Raw genomic sequence first — 19234 nt, forward strand, 5'->3', positions numbered from 1 at the left:
GAACCACGTCCGTTCACGGTCGATCAGCGAACGCTCTGACATGTCCTCCAAGGCTGGTTCCGAAGACATGGATACTGGAACCGATCATTCGTCCCACAGCCGTTCACGATCGATCAGCGAACGCTCCGACATGTCTTCACGGGCCGGATCCGGAAACATGGAGTACGGAGCCGATAATTCAACCCATGGCCGGTCGCGGTCCAACAGCGAACACTCCGACATGTCCTCCAAGGCCGGTTCCGAAGACATGGATACTGGAGCGGATAATTCAACCCAGGGCCGGTCGCGATCCATTAGCGAACACTCTGACTTTTCCTCCAGGGCCGGTTCTGATCACAATTTTTCCTCTTGCGATGAAATGGATTCTGATGACATCAGGGCTGATTTGAATATGGATCGTTCTGATTTGCCAGAAAATTCCACCTCGTTACCTACAGACCAGCAACAGTCAAACCCATCTATATTGGCATCCAAACAACAAGAAGATGAGGCTGTTGCATCATCTTCGCGTAAGGGAAATTGCAACGTACAGGAAGGAGGTTTGCTACTTAATGTTTTGCTATTTATTTATTTTTGCACAGATTTTTATTTTAATTTTAGGTGTCTGCTATCCCGCAAAAACTTTCCAGCAGTACTATGATGAAATTATTCGTTTGCAAAAAAACGATGAGTTGGAGGCTGAGGTCAAAAATGCAGAAGAGGTCTGAAGTTTGTCGAAGACGACCGAAAATGTTTATTCTATACCGGGATTAGCAGTTATGAAACCTTTTTTAAACTATTTAAATTTTTGGAACCTAGTCTAGATCAGCCTGTCTGTAATTTGTCAAAAGACCAGCTACTTGTTTTAACTCTAACGAGATTAAGATTGAACACATCGCTTTCATCATTGGCCTATGACTACAACTCTAGCTTAACGACAATTTCAAAATATTTCCACAGAACTCTCTATCAAATCCACGAAAGCCTCAAGTGGGCAAATTTTCCCACAGAACCTGAAATTGCTGTTCGACATTTGCCACAAAATTTTCAGTCCAAGTTTGGAAACAAACGAATATTTATTGTTGACTGCTTCGAAATTTTTTGCCAGAATCCCTCTGATTTAAAAGCGGCAACTTCTCTTTATAGCAATTATAAAAAACACGAGACAATTAAATATATGATTGCGATCCATCCAGATGGAAACATTGCTTTCATTAGCTCAGGTTACAACGGTAGGATTTCAGATAAGGAAATTTTCAAAAAAGCGGTATTTTAGATCATATTGTAGAAGACGATATTATTTTAGCTGATAAGGGTTTTGAAATCGCCGATTTGGTTGCCGAAAAAAAGGCTGTCCTAAATATTCCTAATTTTCTACGAAAAAAGACACAATTTTCGTTAAAAGAACTAGACGAGAATAAACAAGTCACCCAATATAGGATTCACGTAGAGAGGGCAATAGGAGTAATTCGCGAAAAGTTTTCGATTTTGTCAGCACCCATATCTGTAAACACAATGGCAAGATATCAAAACGGATTAACTGCTGTTGACTTAATTGTTAAAGTGTCATGCATTTTGTATTCGTTAAATAAAAGATCATAACTTAATGTAACAATTAAAACTATATTTTTATTAGGGTAAATCCTTACTTACATAAACGAATTGGAAAAGTAGAACTCGTATGCTTTTCTGTTTTTTGGAGTTTTGCTTTAAAAATTTCCAATAAGCTGTTTTTTACGTTTTGCTTTACAGCACTTGTTCGGTAACTGGGCTGAGAACGTAATATTGAATGTTTGGACCTTTTAAAATGTTAGTCCTGGTCTGGTTTAAAAAATTTGAAAATATTTTTTTCGAAAAGATCGTAAAATTTCACGAATGTTTCATATTTTCACATTGAAAATCGGACCATTAGTTGCTGAGATATCGATATTAGAAAATGGTGTGTTGTTTGGGTGGGACTTAGAAAACATCGATTTTCCTGTTTTTAAACCTTTGCATGGCAATATCTCAGCTTTAAAAAAAAAATCAAGGGTGGGCAAACAGTGCACTAATTAAAAAAATGAAAAACTGCGACTATTTTCAAAAAAGTTAAAAAGTTAAATAAAAAATCACCAAAATTTTTTTACCGTGTATCATTTTTTTCCAGTGTAGTCCATATACAACTTTGCCGAAGACACCTAATCGATCAAAAAATTCCTTCAAAAGATACAGATTTTAAATTTTCATACTTCATTTTTGTATGGCCAGCTGCCAAATTTGTATGGAAAATTATATGGACAAACTAATGATGCAAAATGGCTTCTTTGGGCATACCGAAGGCACCAAAAATGTTTCAGTCGGATTTAAAAATACAAAAATTAAAATTAAAGAAAAAAGACCAATTTCGTAGAGAATTGCTCTGTTGATTAAATAATTAAAAAAAGCAAAATGCAAAACATATGTGTTAAAAAATAAGTTTTGTTTATTGTGTTTAAAGTAATAAATAAATTTAAAAAAAGTAATTAACCCCACAAAAATTTAAAAAAAATATTACGGAGACGCATTTACAAAGCTGATTTTTTGGGCTTATTCTTAAGGATAACATTAACATTCCATAGGTCGCCTTCCCTAAGTAGAGACCCTAAATAGGGAGACTGGTCTAAGCTGGCTAAATCGATCTGGCAACGTATGTTTTGAGCTTGGCAATACTGATAAGTTTTGCTGGGCGTAAAGGCAAATGCTCGTTTGGATACGTCAAACTCGTGTCTGTTTGGGTACGTCAAATTCACTTCGACCAGTCTCCCTATTAAGGATCTCTATCCCTAAGGTGTCGTAATAAAGTCCAACTTGTGATGATACACTACCTTCCCTTTACTAACCCGGTCGAAAATGGCGGACACAATTCTGGCGTTCGTCTGGGGGCTTGCGTCAGTCATCTGGCAGAATTTACCCCAGATTTACCCAAGATTTCTGCCATGATTTCTGGCGACTATGACACAAACCGGTCGTGCACGGTTCAACCGATTGAACCGGTTGATTTTTGTGCCAGACAGCTGGCAGTACTTTTGCCCGATTTTCGCCAGATTCATCTGGCGTTACGCAAAACTTGTCTAGGATAAGTGTGCCAAGTTTGTCTGAACTGCACGACAAACGTCCGCCAGCGCCAGACACTCAAATTTACCAGATTATTTTCCGAGTGGGTAAGTAATCGAATCCAGAAAGGAGTAGATCACCAGTTGTGTTGGCCCGAGTCGGGTTTTGAAACCCCAATCTACCGCTTACGAGGCGGAAGCGTTACCACAAGGCTACGAGGCTCGGTCCTTTCCTCTTAAAAAAAAACACCAGAATTGCCGGCAAATACAAAAAAAAACTGAATCCTCGACGGTTCAAAAAGGCCACGTGATTTATGCACGATCCCTAAAGGAAAAAGTGAAAAAGATAAAATGTGTACATTTATTTCCAAAACTGCTGCTGTCCCTATTTAAACTGTAGTCCCAATCCACCCCAGTTGACGACATGTTTTTGTAAAAAAAATCTGTTCATTTGTCTAAGAACATGCTGAACACAAAGAGTATGTTTGATTGTCTATGTCATTTTGTCTGCTGTCATGTTGACAGTTCTAAACAGTTTGAAGAGTGCGTTTGCAAATTTTATATTTCCTAAAGATTTTTTCATAAATAACTAAAATGAGTAGTTTAAATAAACTCTCAACATACGCAAATGGCTTGAAAGATTCTGAACTTGCACGCTACGTCGATAAGATTAAAATTATTAACTCGGTCGATCCATTTGACGCAAAATTAAATGAAAAAGACTACCCGACATGCGTAACGGTTGGTCATGTTACGCATTATTTGATGACTCACGTTGTTCCTGGAGCACAATATTTAAAAAAATTCCAAAAGCATTGAAGCGTTTAAAAAGTTTCAATCTGGGTTTATTCATAGTGTAAATGGTGGAATATTTAATGATCACTTCGTCATTCGAGGAAAGGTTTGTATTTAAACAAAATCTAAGTTTGATAACGAAATAGTGAGGATTTACTGTACAATAAATGATGTAGAAAACTCACGTAAAACTTGTGTTTCAAAGTACTAAAAAAAGGGTTTAATAAACAGACAGGTTTTTTTTTCTGTTTAAATAATCAAATTTTAAATTATTCTTTTTCAGGTTTACCGCTCGATGAAGCTACGAGAATCGCCGCACAACACATGGATTATTGCCCAAAAAGATGGATGCATAAATTGCGCGCATTGTACATGCGTTACGGGCGTAAGCGAAACTTGCTCGCATGTCAGCACATTATTGTTTGCTTTGGCAAATTTAAATTTCATGTCAACTACGCATAAGGTATAAAACGTAAATTAAAACTTAAATTTTTGTTACCGTTTTCTTTAGCTTTCTGTTACAGAACTTCCGTCCGTGTGGTCGAGACCAGCGAAAAAGATCAAAGATGATCTTAATAATTCAATCGGTGATTTAGACTTTGGATTTAAAATCACTCGATTGGACGATCTCAATCAACCACGCGGCCAAGCGGACTTCATGCAGTTTGTGTGTGATTCAGACGAATCTGTTCTTGTAAAAAAGTATTGCTGCGAGGACTTAATGTGTACTGATTGCCAAAGTACACAAATTCCTTCTGATATAATGTTCAACCCTAATTTGCTGCTGTCGAGACAGTACCGTGCGGAGCTGGAAGTAGAGACAGATGAGAAAATTTTCGAAGAAGCAGGAAAGTTACAGCTTTCCGTATCGCAGCATGGGATCGATCAAGTGGAGCGTTTAACACGCCTTCAAAGTCAGTGTGATCTGTGGAGATGGATTCGTTTAGGACGAATAACAGCTTCGATTCTACGACAGTGCATCCACGCGTCGCCTACGATTGTACCAAGTAAAATGTCCCTTTTAAACAAAATCTGCCACCCGTACCGCCAAAACGCAGGATCTGAAGCAATCAGATATGGGAGAAACAATGAACCTAAGGCGAAGAAGAAGTTTGCCACACACCTGGAGGATCACCGAAATATCCGTTTGCATGAGTGTGGTATATTCATTGATAAAAAATTACCGTTTCTTGCTGCTTCTCCCGATATCATCATGGAGTGCGACTGTTGTGGTCGATCGACGGTGGAAATAAAATGCCCCTTCAGGTTATCAAAAGAAGTCAACTTTCAAAGGTTCAATCTTTAAGTGATTTGAATTATCTTGTTTTTGACGGACAAAGTTTTCAACTAAACCCGGATCATGAATATTTCTTGCAAGTTCTGGCGCAGGTGCACATTTGCGATGTAAGTCAAGGTTTTTTCTATGTCTGGTCGAAAAACGAGCAAATTTGTATTAAACTAGAAAGAAATGAAACCATGTGGCAGGAGGCGTGCAAAAAGGCGACAACATATTTTTATAACATTGTTTGTCCTGAACTTCTTGTGAATTATTATAGCAACAAAAATAATGTAACTGTGTAATCCTTCCCACAATTCGGAGTAATCTTTCAAATAAATTAACCTCTAAAAATATATAAAACTCTTAAACGATCTTTTTTCATAGACACTATCAAAAACACTATCGCAAAGTAACTTAGCCTTAGTTTGAAAGTTGAAAAACAACTTTTTACTTGAACTTGAGAACCGGCTCGAAATTTCCCCGTCCATGTCGATCACCTTATTAACGTCAGCAAAGAGGATCTCGTTGATTGCTTCCGAAACCGGCAGTTAAATCATTGTCTTTCCAGCGTTGGACAGAGACTAGCTAAAGGTTAAACCGTTTCCTAAAATTTGTTTTTAAAAGACGCTTAATCTTATAAGCAAATACACAACCCATGTTCATACCGGCTAAGAAACATTGTCGGTCCATTTAAAAAAAATTGCTAACACCAAAAAGAACCTAAAAAAAATTTATGAAAAAAAAATCTATCACTTCCGACTAAGTCCATGTAAACAGTGCACGCGAGCTGTCAAACAGAAAAACGAGATTGAGGTTAGCCGCGACGGCGTAAAACCTAATTGCAGCTGCTCAGTGAGCTAGGGCACTCACGACTGAGTCGGGTTTGTTTATGTCACGGTTTTGCGGTTCAGTGAATGGATCTGAAAAAATCGTGTATGCGTCGCCAATTTTCGCGTCAGGACCCCTGACATTTTCAGCTCTGATCAAGTCTATTTATCATTTGCCTTATCTTTTTTGATTTTATTGCGAATTTATTCATTTAAATAATTCTTTATCATTACTATAATCTAAGCTTGTTTTGTATCTCTATTTATTAACTATTGTCTAATATTACATCTAATACATCCAGCCTCTCATTTTTATTCTTTAAAATACGCTCATCATTCTCTTACTATTGATTCTTGATTTTTATTAAATAAATTCTCTTTTACTGTCTATTGTTTTCAATCTTCACCCTTTTTTCAAACAAGTGAGGTTTGAGCCCTTACTCAATTTATGGAATGGTTAAAGTATTAACACAAATATTACTATTGTACTTTTGGTAAACTTTTATAACATGCTTAGGACCAAAATTGTAACAAAACACCGCGACAAAAGAAATAGCAACATATAAACACGACTCAACACTAGGAATGATTTCAGGAGAAAACAATACACAGTAAAATAACAACTAGTTTTTGAATTCAAACTAAAAATAAAACAGTTTTTGCTTTAATGAAAATTGATAGGCACACTATAAATGATTAGGCGCTTATACTTACATCAAACCCTACGTAATGTACCACCCCCGGCCGAGTTAAAATGCGTAACCGGAAAAGAAGGTGTGCATGACTGGCACGAACACTCAAAGCGTGTTCTAGCGTGCTGCTCGTACTGACTCAGAGCAAGGGTGAGATGTAGGTGTAAGGGCAGTGCGTGTTCGTCGGGAACCTAGTGCATAAGATCGGTCAAGGCCCGTTCTTACACTGAAAATTGCGAATTGCGAATTGCGAATAATTTCACCATTTGAGATTTAGTTTCAGGTAAAAAATATGTTTACGGAGGGACCTCTTTTCACGCGGCATTTCTTTTTGGAGCAATTTTTGCGTCTTGTGCAGATCTACCAATGGCTTTTTAACCCTCTACAACCCAACCCCGCCGCTAGACGGGCTTCGATCTAAAAAATTGCCAAAAATCTGTTTTCAACCAATTTTTGGACATTTAAAAGCATTGGAAAGAAAAACTCTTAACATTTTAGAAAATTTAATGGTTGGAACTTTGACTTTAAATTTAAAAAAAAGTAATTTTTTGCAGTATATTTTGTTGTGTCCCAGACTATGACACTACACATATTTTAAAATTTAAATAATAATGGTGTCATTCTAGAGCAGAAAGTGTGAAAAACCCCTAAGCAAAAATTAAAAAGTGACTATAAAAATATGAAACAATTAGAATGGCAAAATATAATGAAATGAGGTGATAAAATAGGCCAAATACTACCAAAAACTAAGATAAACTAAACAAGATAAATGCAAAATAAAATCTAAAAATAAAATTAGGAAAACATCAACATGATCTCCTAAACGTGGGAAAAATAATAGTCAATGTTAATCTTTGTTGAATATACCTATAGGGTGACAATAAAAAAAATCGACATCAGGGATACCCCCTGATTCAATTCCTTAGGCAAAAATCGAAAACTGTGAAAATTTTGAGCGAAATCGGTTGAGGGTTAGGGGCCGCTTTTTATACAAAAACGTCGTTAATAACTCGTCATGGTAAACTCGGATCGTTTTGCGGTCTTGGACAAAGATGTTTGTCATACAATTTTACATTAGGATCTCACACATTCAATATTACGCCCTTTTTGAAATGTTAGTCCTGATTAAAAAAAAAAAATAATGTTTTCGAAAAGATTGGAAAATTTTACGAATGTTTCATATTTTAACAAAAGTATAGAGAATTTCCTCAGCTTTCCAAAAATATTTTTATCAAAAGGGGCAAACATGGGCACTGATTTTTGCAAACGTGAGCAGTACTTTTTGATTGCAGATTCGATTTTACATCGAAAAATGAAGTTAAAAAATCAAAGATTTCTGGCACATTCTGGAAATTTCTGAAAAGTTGCCATTTGATGTCCCCTTAAACATATCAGAATATAAAAAAAAAAAATAAAATAGTGTTTTTGTGCAGATCAAGTTTTAGTGACAAAACATGAAATTAAAAATCACCAAAAAAATTTACCGTGTGTCATTTTTTTTCAGTGTATTCTTTATCCATACTTACAACTATGCCGAAGACACCAAAATCGATCAAAAAATCCTTCAAAAGATACAGATTTTTGAATTTTCATACATCATTTTTGTATGGACAGCTGCCAAATTTGTATGGAAAATTATATGGACAAACTAATGATGCAAATTGGCTTCTTTGGGCATACTGAAGGCACCAAATACAAAAATTTAAATTAAAAAAATGCCGATTTCGTAGAGAATTGAATGTTAATTTCTTTTCGATTGCAAATTTCGTTTACAACTTTGGAAAATTATTTCTGGAGGTTTTTTTTGAGCAAAATTTCAATATTTTTTGGAAAATATTTTTGATGTTGCTCAAAAATAAATTGAAATAAATTCAATTCAATTCAAACTGTTTTTTTTTTATTTATTGGACATCACTTTTTTGGAATGTCACTTTTAACGAACAAAAATTAAAGAAGGGTTTTTTTTTTCTAATCAACTCTTAACATTTTTTATCTATTATTTTTTTTTGGAAAGCTGCCAAAATTGGAAGGATTTTTTATGATGTTTGAAATATTATTTGAAAAATGCTCCAGATCAGATTTGAAGAAGAAGATATCTTTACTATAAACCTCGACAAATCCAACAAACAATTGGATTTAGATATTTCTTTAACTTAGTAACACTATTAAATTCAACATTAAACTTTAAGGTCAACCTTTGAATCGATTTTCCCTCGTGAAACTTTCTCGTCGACGTCTCCACTCGACACGTCCGTCCGGTCATATAAAGTATTACATTTCCCTCTCTTTAAACTCAAGGTACGGGACGGCGTCAACGACGACGATGATATAATAATGTCGTCCTAGCCCGTCTTCTTCCTTTCTTTTTTTCATTGCTACCCGCCGCCCACGTAAATGCACGACTCGTGTCGAAGCAAATTTCCGGCCGGCGGAAATACTTATCAACCTCCACCCCCTCACCTACCCTTGCGCACGTTGTCCGCGGCCAGCTTGAGACGGAACAGCTTGTACCGGTCGTTCTGCGGATCGATGGTGTAGTTCATGAGGGCAAACAGCTTCAGCTGCGTTATGAAGCCCGGATTGGGCAGCACGAACCGGCGCCGGGACTTGACCCGGTGCAGGGCCGCCTCGTAGCTGAGCCGGTACTTGTCCATCATGTACGCGATGACGATGGTGGCGCTGCGGCTGACCCCAAAGTAGCTGGGTGCGTGTGACACGGGAGAAAAGAAAGAATGAGAAAGAAAGAATGGTTTTATATTAATGGGAAAAGTTCTGATTGTGGAACGCACTTTCACGGAAGGAATCAAATCAAACAAAACGAAATTTCCCCGGGATGGTAAAAAAGGTAGTTCGAGGCACAGCGGGGCAAGAGGTCGCAATCCATAAATTTATTATCTGGAACTTTCTTAGTCATTCTTAGCTTCTTTTTTCCAGAACACTTCTATAAAATAAATCAAAAATCTTTATAGGATTATACAGGGAAAACTAATGCTTTTTTGTTATTGGACATTTGTTTTATAATATTTAGGCCCTTTTGAAATGTCAGACATAGCTTTAAAAAACTAATAATACTTTTTTCAAGGAGATGAGACAATTTTACAAACATTGAAAATCACATTTGGCTAATGGCTAAGTCTCTAGAATTTCGCATTTTTTCGAAATTTTTAATTTAGTTTTTTTTTATTTGGGTGAAACTTTGTTCAAGCAATTCCAATGTAAAAAAAAACTATTTTGCATAATTGGTTTTTTATATAAGGCTTCTTCCAATTTAGCAGTTTGGTCATACAAAATAGATAATGTAAACATTAGAAAAGGGATTTTCTGATCGAGTTGGTGTTTAGGACTATGACGTTTCGTGTAAAAAAAGTCAAACGGGTTTTTTATATTTTTATTTGACTTTTTATCACTAATATTCGATTTATATGTTTTTATATGTTTTAGGAAACTAAAAGAGGCATCATTTACTTTTACCGGAGATATGAATTTTCGAGGAAAAAAAGTTTTCGAATAAAATCGAAAATATCAAATGATATTTAAAAAAAACAGTTGAAGGTGCAAAATCAAATTTGCAGTCGAAAATAACCTTGCACCGTTTTCAAATGATTGGCATTTTCAGGTTTTTTTTTTCGTGTTTTTTTTTTTGTTTGGCCATTAGGGTAACCTACGGCGTGCTAGGGTGATGCGAAAAATTATTTTGACAAAGAACTTTGTCCTAAGGTTTCTATACGTGGTGTCAATCCAAAATTTTCGCGAAGCGAAAACGTTACGTGACGAATTCCCCTCTCGGCAAATTTCCCCTCTTAGGTACACGCTGGTTGGTCGAACAAACGTTTCCCAATCAGTCAATCGAGAGACGTGAGATTGATGTATCTAAAATTACCCCCACTCCACTGCCGTTCTACGCATAATTGTCCCATGTTCAAAAAAGGGCAACTGAGAAAAACGCGATTGAAATTTTTCGATCGTTTTCTGTGTTTCTACGCATAATTGTCCCGTGGGTCCCTGTTCGCCCTATATGTCCCTTATCACCCCGGTTAACATTTTATCGCCCTTATTTATAATCCTCTTGCAGATAAACAGGTAAACAAGATAAAATGCTTCGTAAAACTCATGATTTCGTGATAGAAAATACTTCGTGGGACAATTATGTGTAGAAGTTCAACGATGTGACAAACAGACTTGGTGTTGTTTTCAATGATTTTCTGAACAAAGTACTAGATTTTATGTGTTGTTCTGAAAGTATACGTAAAACTAAACTTAAAAATGATAAAAAGTCAGAATCGTCCAAAAATGACATGGGACAATTATGCGTAGAACGGCAGTCCACCTCATAATTTTCGGATCGTCGACGGGGCAACAAAACTAAACCTAAACCAACAAAACTCGGCTCGGTTGGACCCGAAAATTCATTCTGTTGCTGGACGTCGACGAGTCAACATCAGGAGCAGATGGTCTGGTGGCCCGGGAGCAGATGGCATGGATCAGCCAAGACATGCCAGCCGGCATTAGAAGGAGTCGATAATTGGAATTGGCCACCACCTGAAGTGGCCGGAGGCCCAGGGGATGTTCCGATGGGGGGACATTTGCCGAACCATAAGAGTTGGGTCAATATGGGTATCAAACTTTATGGTTTTTGATACTGGATATGAAATTTGACATTTCGGCAGTAGTGGCCACAATCCGGAGTGGCCGGAGGCCCCGGGGATGTTCCGATGGGGGGACATTTGCCGAACCATAAGAGTTGGGGCAATATGGGTATCAAACTTTATGGTTTTTGATACTGAATATGAAATTTGACATTTCGGCAGTAGTGGCCACAATCCGGAGTGGCCGGAGGCCCCGGGGATGTTCCGATGGGAGGACATTTGCCGAACCATAAGAGTAGGAGCAATATGGGTATCAAACTTTATGGTTTTTGATACTGGATATGAAATTTGACATTTCGGCAGTAGTGGCCACAATCCGGAGTGGCCGGAGGCCCCGGGGATGTTCCGATGGGGGGACATTTGCCGAACCATAAGAGTTGGGGCAATATGGGTATCAAACTTTATGGTTTTTGATACTGAATATGAAATTTGACATTTCGGCAGTAGTGGCCACAATCCGGAGTGGCCGGAGGCCCCGGGGATGTTCCGATGGGAGGACATTTGCCGAACCATAAGAGTAGGAGCAATATGGGTATCAAACTTTATGGTTTTTGATACTGGATATGAAATTTGACATTTCGGCAGTAGTGGCCACAATCCGGAGTAGCCGGAGGCCCCGGGGATGTTCCGATGGGAGGACATTTGCCGAACCATAAGAGTACGGGCAATATGGGTATCAAACTTTATGGTTTTTGATACTGGATATGAAATTTGACATTTCGGCAGTAGTGGCCACAATCCGGAGTGGCCGGAGGCCCCGGGGATGTTCCGATGGGGGGACATTTGCCGAACCATAAGAGTAGGAGCAATATGGGTATCAAACTTTATGGTTTTTGATACTGGATATGAAATTTGACATTTCGGCAGTAGTGGCCACAATCCGGAGTGGCCGGAGGCCCCGGGGATGTTCCGATGGGAGGACATTTGCCGAACCATAAGAGTACGGGCAATATGGGTATCAAACTTTATGGTTTTTGATACTGGATATGAAATTTGACATTTCGGCAGTAGTGGCCACAATCCGGAGTGGCCGGAGGCCCCGGGGATGTTCCGATGGGGGGACATTTGCCGGACCGTAAGAGTTGGGGCAATATGGGTATCAAACTTTATGGTTTTTGATACTGGACTTGAAATTTGACATTTCGACAGTAGTGGCCACAATCCGGAGTGGCCGAAGGCCCCGCGGATGTTCCGATGGGGGGACATTTGCCGGACCTTAAGAGTTGGGGCAATATGGGTATCAAACATTATGGTTTTTGATACCGGACATGAAATTTGACATTTCGGCAGTAGTGGCCACAATCCGGAGTGGCCGAAGGCCCCGGGGATGTTCCGATGGGGGGGACATTTGCCGGACCGTAAGAGTTGGGGCAATATGGGTATCACACTTTATGGTTTTTGATACTGGACATGAAATTTGACATTTCGGCAATAGTGGCCACAATCCGGAGTGGCCGAAGGCCCCGGGGATGTTCCGATGGGGGGGACATTTGCCGGACCGTAAGAGTTGGGGCAATATGGGTATCACACTTTATGGTTTTTGATACTGGACATGAAATTTGACATTTCGGCAATAGTGGCCACAATCCGGAGTGGCCGGAGGCCCCGCGGATGTTCCGATGGGGGGACATTTGCCGGACCGTAAGAGTTGGGGCAATATGGGTATCAAACTTTATGATTTTTGATACTGGACATAAAAAGTTGCATTTGGCCATTATCTGAAACTAAGCAGTTAAAATATATAGCTTATTAGGCAGGAAGTAATAAATAGATTACTGCGATGCACATTTTTTTTGTGCCACTGCGAAAATCTGTTTCTGGAAATTTAAAATAACTATCTCGTAATCATTAAGAGCCCTGTAAGGGTAGTTTATAATGCCTGCTGTTCAAATTTCCTTTACTGCCACCGATTGCTTGCAACAGCCTTGCAAAAACATTCCCGCATCTTGGTAACTTTCGAGTGGTGAAGGAAAGTAAATTGATTTCACTTCGATTTCTATTTCAGCTCCACTTGCAATTTCAGTCCCCTTAGTTCAATAGGACGGTTATTATAAGGGGGAATTTGGACCGGACATTCTAATCGAAAATTTCAACAATCATCTTGCAAAGTTCTTTGTCATACTGGTCATGTGTAACATAACCACCTGCACCTTTTTTTGTGGCAATTTTCACAAATCCAAATTGTTCAAGTTTTTTTTTTTAATTTTATGATCGCAAAATTTAGCAAAACTTTTGAAAAAGTCGTATGAAAGCTTATAATTGCGTTTTGACCGTATCTAGACCAAAGAGCCTATGTCTGAAAATGTTGAATTGAGTTGACGGCTAGGGTGCGTTTCCGAAACACGAATAAACACCAGGTTGTTCTGGGTGTAGATTTTTATTTCCTGCGAAAACATTGTTTTTTTAGAGAATGCGAAACAGAAATTCGTTCAGGGGGACTTACGTTTAGTGTTCTTCTAGCCCTTGTGTAGATTCTAATCAACCGATAACTACGTTCAGGTAGTCAGACTGTAATTCAATTATGTTTAAGTTAGATTTAAGTTCCAATTCATTTTAACTAAACGCAAACTTACTGCAGTGTTATTTCTGACACTCGTTACTAATCTAGCCAACCAAGAATTTCTCTCGCACAACGTTCCAGCTGCAATTGAGGTTAGGTTTAGATTAAGTTTTAGGATAGGACGTCGCTTCGGCACGGAAGCAACACTAGGCACAAATTAGATCAGGCTTATTAATAAATTTCCTACCTCACAAATTCGCGAATTTCACAACTATCCAAAATGCTTTAATTTAAAATTTACTACACTCGTCTCCTGCGTGACTCGTCGCTTTCGGGGATATTCGAGTTTTGACAGCAGCTTCTGAAGACTGCTTGGACATCGGTGTAGAACCCGACCTGCTGTGGGGGGGTTCGATGTCAACATGCCAAAGGGTTTGCAAAAACACCGTGACATGTCGGACGGTAGGAGCGCGGTCGTAATCGACGTGACAGAAAATATTTGTATCGGATTTCTCGGAAAATTTCACATAATACAGCAAATAAAATATTCTTCATTTTTTGGTTAATATTTTCAAAAAATCATAACTCGGAAACGTCGAGTCGACATCTCTTTATATTTTATGTAAAATTTCCCGAGGAATTTCCCTTCGTGGACAATTGCACATCCACTTTTTTCATATAGAGCGTGAACAATTGCCAAAATTTTGACTTCTTAAAGGGGTAATTTTTTTTTACATTTTCAAATGATGAGCCAGATTTTGAAATTCGTAGAAAAGAGAAAAAAAGAAATGTTCCATTTTTTTACATTGAAAAATTCTATTTGTAAAAAGCTTTTTGAAACATTTTTTGCATGGGTGCTTTTCCTTCATAAAGTAATTTTGGTCCAACCTCAATGTCATTGAAGCCTTTAATCACGGGATTGAAACTCGTCTGAAAAACCTGTATCATTTTCTCAAACAAAACGGTGGCGCCGCGTGGTGGTAGCTGCCCTGTTTATTACACTGTGAAATTATCCATGGCTAATCCAAGGAACCAAAAGGTGACAACAAAAATGTCCACCCAAAAGGGGTCATGCAAAAAAAACTTTTAATTTTTAAAAAAATTCCTGACAAATCAGCAACGAATTACAAGTTTGATAGTCGAACAATGCTTAAAAGATGGTTTTGTTATTTGTTTTTGCAAAACCGCATTTTTTAACAAAAGTGCCAAAAATATTAGTTACTACCTTTTGCCTCTTGGTGGCGCTTTGTGTTAGTATGTGTTTTCAATTTTCAATCGGGTCCCAAAGTTAAGCTTAAATTTATGATATTATTGTTCACAACGATAAAGCACTTTATACGACCGCAAAGGATTTATTATAGATTTTAATCAATTTTTAAAAATTAACTTCGCAGCTCTTCTTGACAGAAAAGGTCCTACATGACAGCTCGTTCCATGGGGACCATAGTTGATCAATCGAAAACATGTTGTCTTGTAATTTTTTTTTTTTTTTTGCGTCGAAATGAAAAAAGTGACCATAAATGGTTTTTAATCGTGTTTTTTATCGTTGAACATAAACATTTATGTGGGGCTTTAGGACTTTATTGAAAATTTTATTTTTTCAAAAAATTGGCAACACTGCAAAATAAATTTAGACCAAATTATGACATAGTTCAATAGACGGCCTTTTGGTCATCTAAAACATATCCAAAATTAAGAATTTTTAAAATGGTTTAAATCAAAGTCCTGATTTTCGCATCTTTGCCGGCTGGGACGCGCAACCATTCTCGAGTGAACACGAACCGCTAGCTGAAAGCGCTTTAGCCAATCGCTTCACACAGCGAAACAAATACTTCGCTGAAACTGTTTACCGTCAATTGGGTACTAAAGCCCTATGTAAATTTTTATGTACAACGGTAAAAAAACATGATTAAAACCCATTTCTGATAACTTTTTTTCATTTTAATGCAAAAAAATGTCAAGACAACATGTGTTCGATGGATCAACTATGGTCCCCTTGGAACGAACTGTCAAGTAGGACCTTTTGTGTTAAGAAAGGCCGTGAAGTTAATTTTTGAAAATTGAATTAAACATTCATTTTAAATCCTTGGCGGTCTTTCCAAGAGTCATTGTTCTCATAAAAATAAGCTTTATCGTTGGGAGCAATAATATAACAAATTTAAGCTTTATTTTAGGACTCGATTCATATTTGGCATGGTAAAAGTTGCTATCAAATGTGTCTTTGATGTTGTGTTATCAACAAAATCACATTGTTGATAACATTGATTTTAAGCAGTTTAATTAATGATCAAAACAAAGCCAACCGCAGACTATTTCGAGTCAGCTCTCAGCAATCAGCCTCTCTGAGCCATTCGCTGTACTACCCGATTGAAGTGAAAGGAAAGAGCAAAGAGAGAGTATTCAGTAGCGATTGGCGTGGAAGTGACAAACGGTAGGAAACGGTCAGAGCAGTTTCTCGTCGCGTTCGATTTGTGATCGCGAGTGAATGAGTCGTATTGGAGTAATCAGGACCGTGGTTTAAATAAATTAATGAGGAAAAGTTAAATAAAAAAGGGTAATTTTTCAGAGTGTAATTTTTCTTAGGAGTCCCGAGCAAAATTAAGGGTCCTGATTGTTTCAAAAAGACAAATTCACCAGCGAGCTCAAATCATTTTTGCTTAAAATAAATGATATCCAAATTTTTTTGCAATTTTGTTTATAGCACAAAATCAAAGACCCATTTCACAACAATTTTCAACATGCCAAATACAAATTTAAAAAAAAATCCCGAAAACCTCTGTAGGGAAAATGTACCCATTTGAAGCGTAATAAGCGGTCGTGTTTGAGTGATGCTGAATAATCTGGAGTGTTCCTTGAAATTTACAAAAACCAAGTACACCAACGTGTAGAGCAACTTTTGGTGAACATTTCTGTTTATTTTCACTTTTACTAAAAGTTATTCTTTTCCTTTTACAAGCATTTGAAAAAAATATTTATTTTGTGGTGTTGGTAGCCACCCTTTGTTCTTTATTTGCCTTCGCTTCTCGCTCGGTTTTCTTCAGCCTTCGATTGGAATGGGTCGTCAAAATTGAAACGTCAAAAGACTTGGTGCGTTTGATTTTTTGATGGCGCTTGCTAATTATTTACATGTTTCGGGATAATTTTTCAAGTGAGTGACCAACTAATGTGCAAAAGAACATGTTGCCGAAAGTTGGGGGCAGTTTTGTATGGAAAGTGCCGTGAAAAAGTAAGCGAAAGTGAAAAGTTGATTTTGGCGATATTCATTAAGCGTTTGAGGGTTTCTCGCGTGTGTCACTGTGTGTGTGCCAACAAAATGATGAGAAATGTTCTCGCAAAATTGATATTATGATCAAAAGTGCATTAAATTTGATCTTTTTAGCCAGTAAGTTGCATACATTTACGTGCATACTCGAGGCGGTGCTGTTGCTGGTAAGTTTATAGCTTAAATTGCATTTTTGGAGCTTTAATCGAGCATCAAACTCTCCATAAGACGAAGATAGGTGTTTGATTGGAAAGGGTATATTTCCCCTACGTAACATTTGAACACACCCTAGCGATTCGTTTTCGCTCACGAATGGTTGCGCGCTTCATCGACCCTTGACTAAGACACCAAATTGCAATTCGCAATTCGCAATTTTCAGTGTAAGAACGGGCCTTGACCGATCTTATGCACTAGGTTCCCGACGAACACGCACTGCCCTTACACCTACATCTCACCCTTGCTCTGAGTCAGCACGAGCAGCACGCTAGAACACGCTTTGAGTGTTCGTGCCAGGCATGCACACCTTCTTTTCCGGTTACGCATTTTAACTCGGCCGGGGGTGGAAATCTTCCCTATTGTTGAGTCTGTTTATCTGTTGCTATTTCTTTTGTCGCGGTGTTTTGTTACAATTTTTGGTCCTAAGCATGTTATAAAAGTTTACCAAAAATACAATAGTAATATTTGTGTTAATCCTTTAACCATTCCATAAATTGAGTAAGGGCTCAAACCTCACTTGTTTGAAAAAAAGGGTGAAGATTGAAAACAATTGACAGTAAAAGAGAATTTATTTTATGAAGAATTAAAATGAGAAGCTAGATGTATTAGATGTAAAATTAGACAATAGTTAATAAATAGAGATACAAAACAAGCTTAGATTATAGTAATGATAATTTATAGGACAGATAAAGAATTATTCAAATAAATAAATTCGCAATAAAATCAAAAAAGATTAGGCGAATGATAAATAGACTTGATATTACTAGTACATTAAGGAAAAGTATATTTTTAAGGAAAAAAAACAAAACAAAGTTTGTTACAGCAGTATTAATTGATAGAAAAGAGTGGAAAAGCTTTGAGAGATAAGAGAATCAAAAGTTATTAAAATTAAAATCAAATGTTGGATATTAAATAGAAGAATCAGTGAAGAATTGAGCATCAGAAGAGCAAAATAAAAATAGGAGATAGGTGGTAGCTGAGAATGAAGAGAAGAGAAACCCCGTTGTGCGATGTTTCAGGTACATCCACAGCAGTTGACTCAACATACTGCGAATCAAAACAATACCGTCTACAATCACAAATTACTTCCATTTCCCACATTGTCGCGCCCCTTTCTTTTAGCCGTCTCGACTCTGACCCGCGGTGGTCAAAGGTTTACGATCCGTTTCCACAGGCCACCAGCTAGGTCATCATGAAAACCAAGCCAACGTGGAGGTAAGAAAATAGGACACTCATAAGGAACCAGAGCTATACTGTTCTGATCAAGATGATTCGGATGATCTAACAGAACTACGGATGTAGTTAGTTACGCTCCTTCCAGGATGTTCCTTACGTGGACGTCAACCGAAGAGCACGCAACAAGGTCAGTGCCATTGCATGCTCTTAGGTATCAATCCTTGGCCTGCGACTAAGACACCAAATCGATCAGAAATTCTGTGTTAAGTTGTTGATTTTGAAGAATTTTGAAACACTTTTGTATGGACAGCTGCTAAAATTGTATGGAAACTTATAGGGACGAACTAACTAATTATTTCTCAAGGAGTTTTATACTATTTTTTTTTCGCCTTAAAATGTATTTTTAATTTTTTTTGTCAGCTCTGAGGGTTTTTTCAACTGAACACAGTTCATGTTGAAAAAAAATCAAACATGTCAACAGAACGATTTCATTGTCCTCAATCAAAACATATAAAATTCACTCTTTCACCAGAGAAGACAATCAATCACCCCACAAAACAAAAGAGCTTCCTAGAAAACACAAAATAGGCCCAAAAGGGGGGTTTTCTGTTTCCCTCTTCCTCTTACCAATGCACAAGAACATTCCGCTCCTCGGCCAGGCTATCCCGGATGAACTTGTTGGTTTCCTCAAAATGTTTGATTAAATCCTCTCTTGGCACATCGGAAGCTGCGTTGGAATGAGAAACAACGGGGAGAGGAGGGTGGTGGGTGATCCAGGTCATTAATAATTT

General features: G+C 37.7%; 1 protein-coding gene across 2 annotated transcripts in view; it reads right to left on the bottom strand.

The window, feature by feature from the left end:
* LOC6052586 (dual specificity protein phosphatase MPK-4) overlaps window positions 1-19234 on the bottom strand; it is a 41718-nt gene that overhangs the window by 10544 nt on the left and 11940 nt on the right. For both annotated transcript variants that reach the window (XM_038263442.1, XM_038263441.1), the window contains exons 3-4: window positions 19071-19170; window positions 9108-9343 (exon numbers count right to left, since the gene is read on the bottom strand). In XM_038263442.1, the coding sequence (XP_038119370.1) occupies window positions 9108-9343; window positions 19071-19170 (336 nt within the window). The remainder of the gene's footprint in view (window positions 1-9107; window positions 9344-19070; window positions 19171-19234) is intronic.

Source organism: Culex quinquefasciatus, chromosome 3, assembly GCF_015732765.1.
Source record: "Culex quinquefasciatus strain JHB chromosome 3, VPISU_Cqui_1.0_pri_paternal, whole genome shotgun sequence".
Classification (NCBI taxonomy): domain Eukaryota; kingdom Metazoa; phylum Arthropoda; class Insecta; order Diptera; family Culicidae; genus Culex; species Culex quinquefasciatus.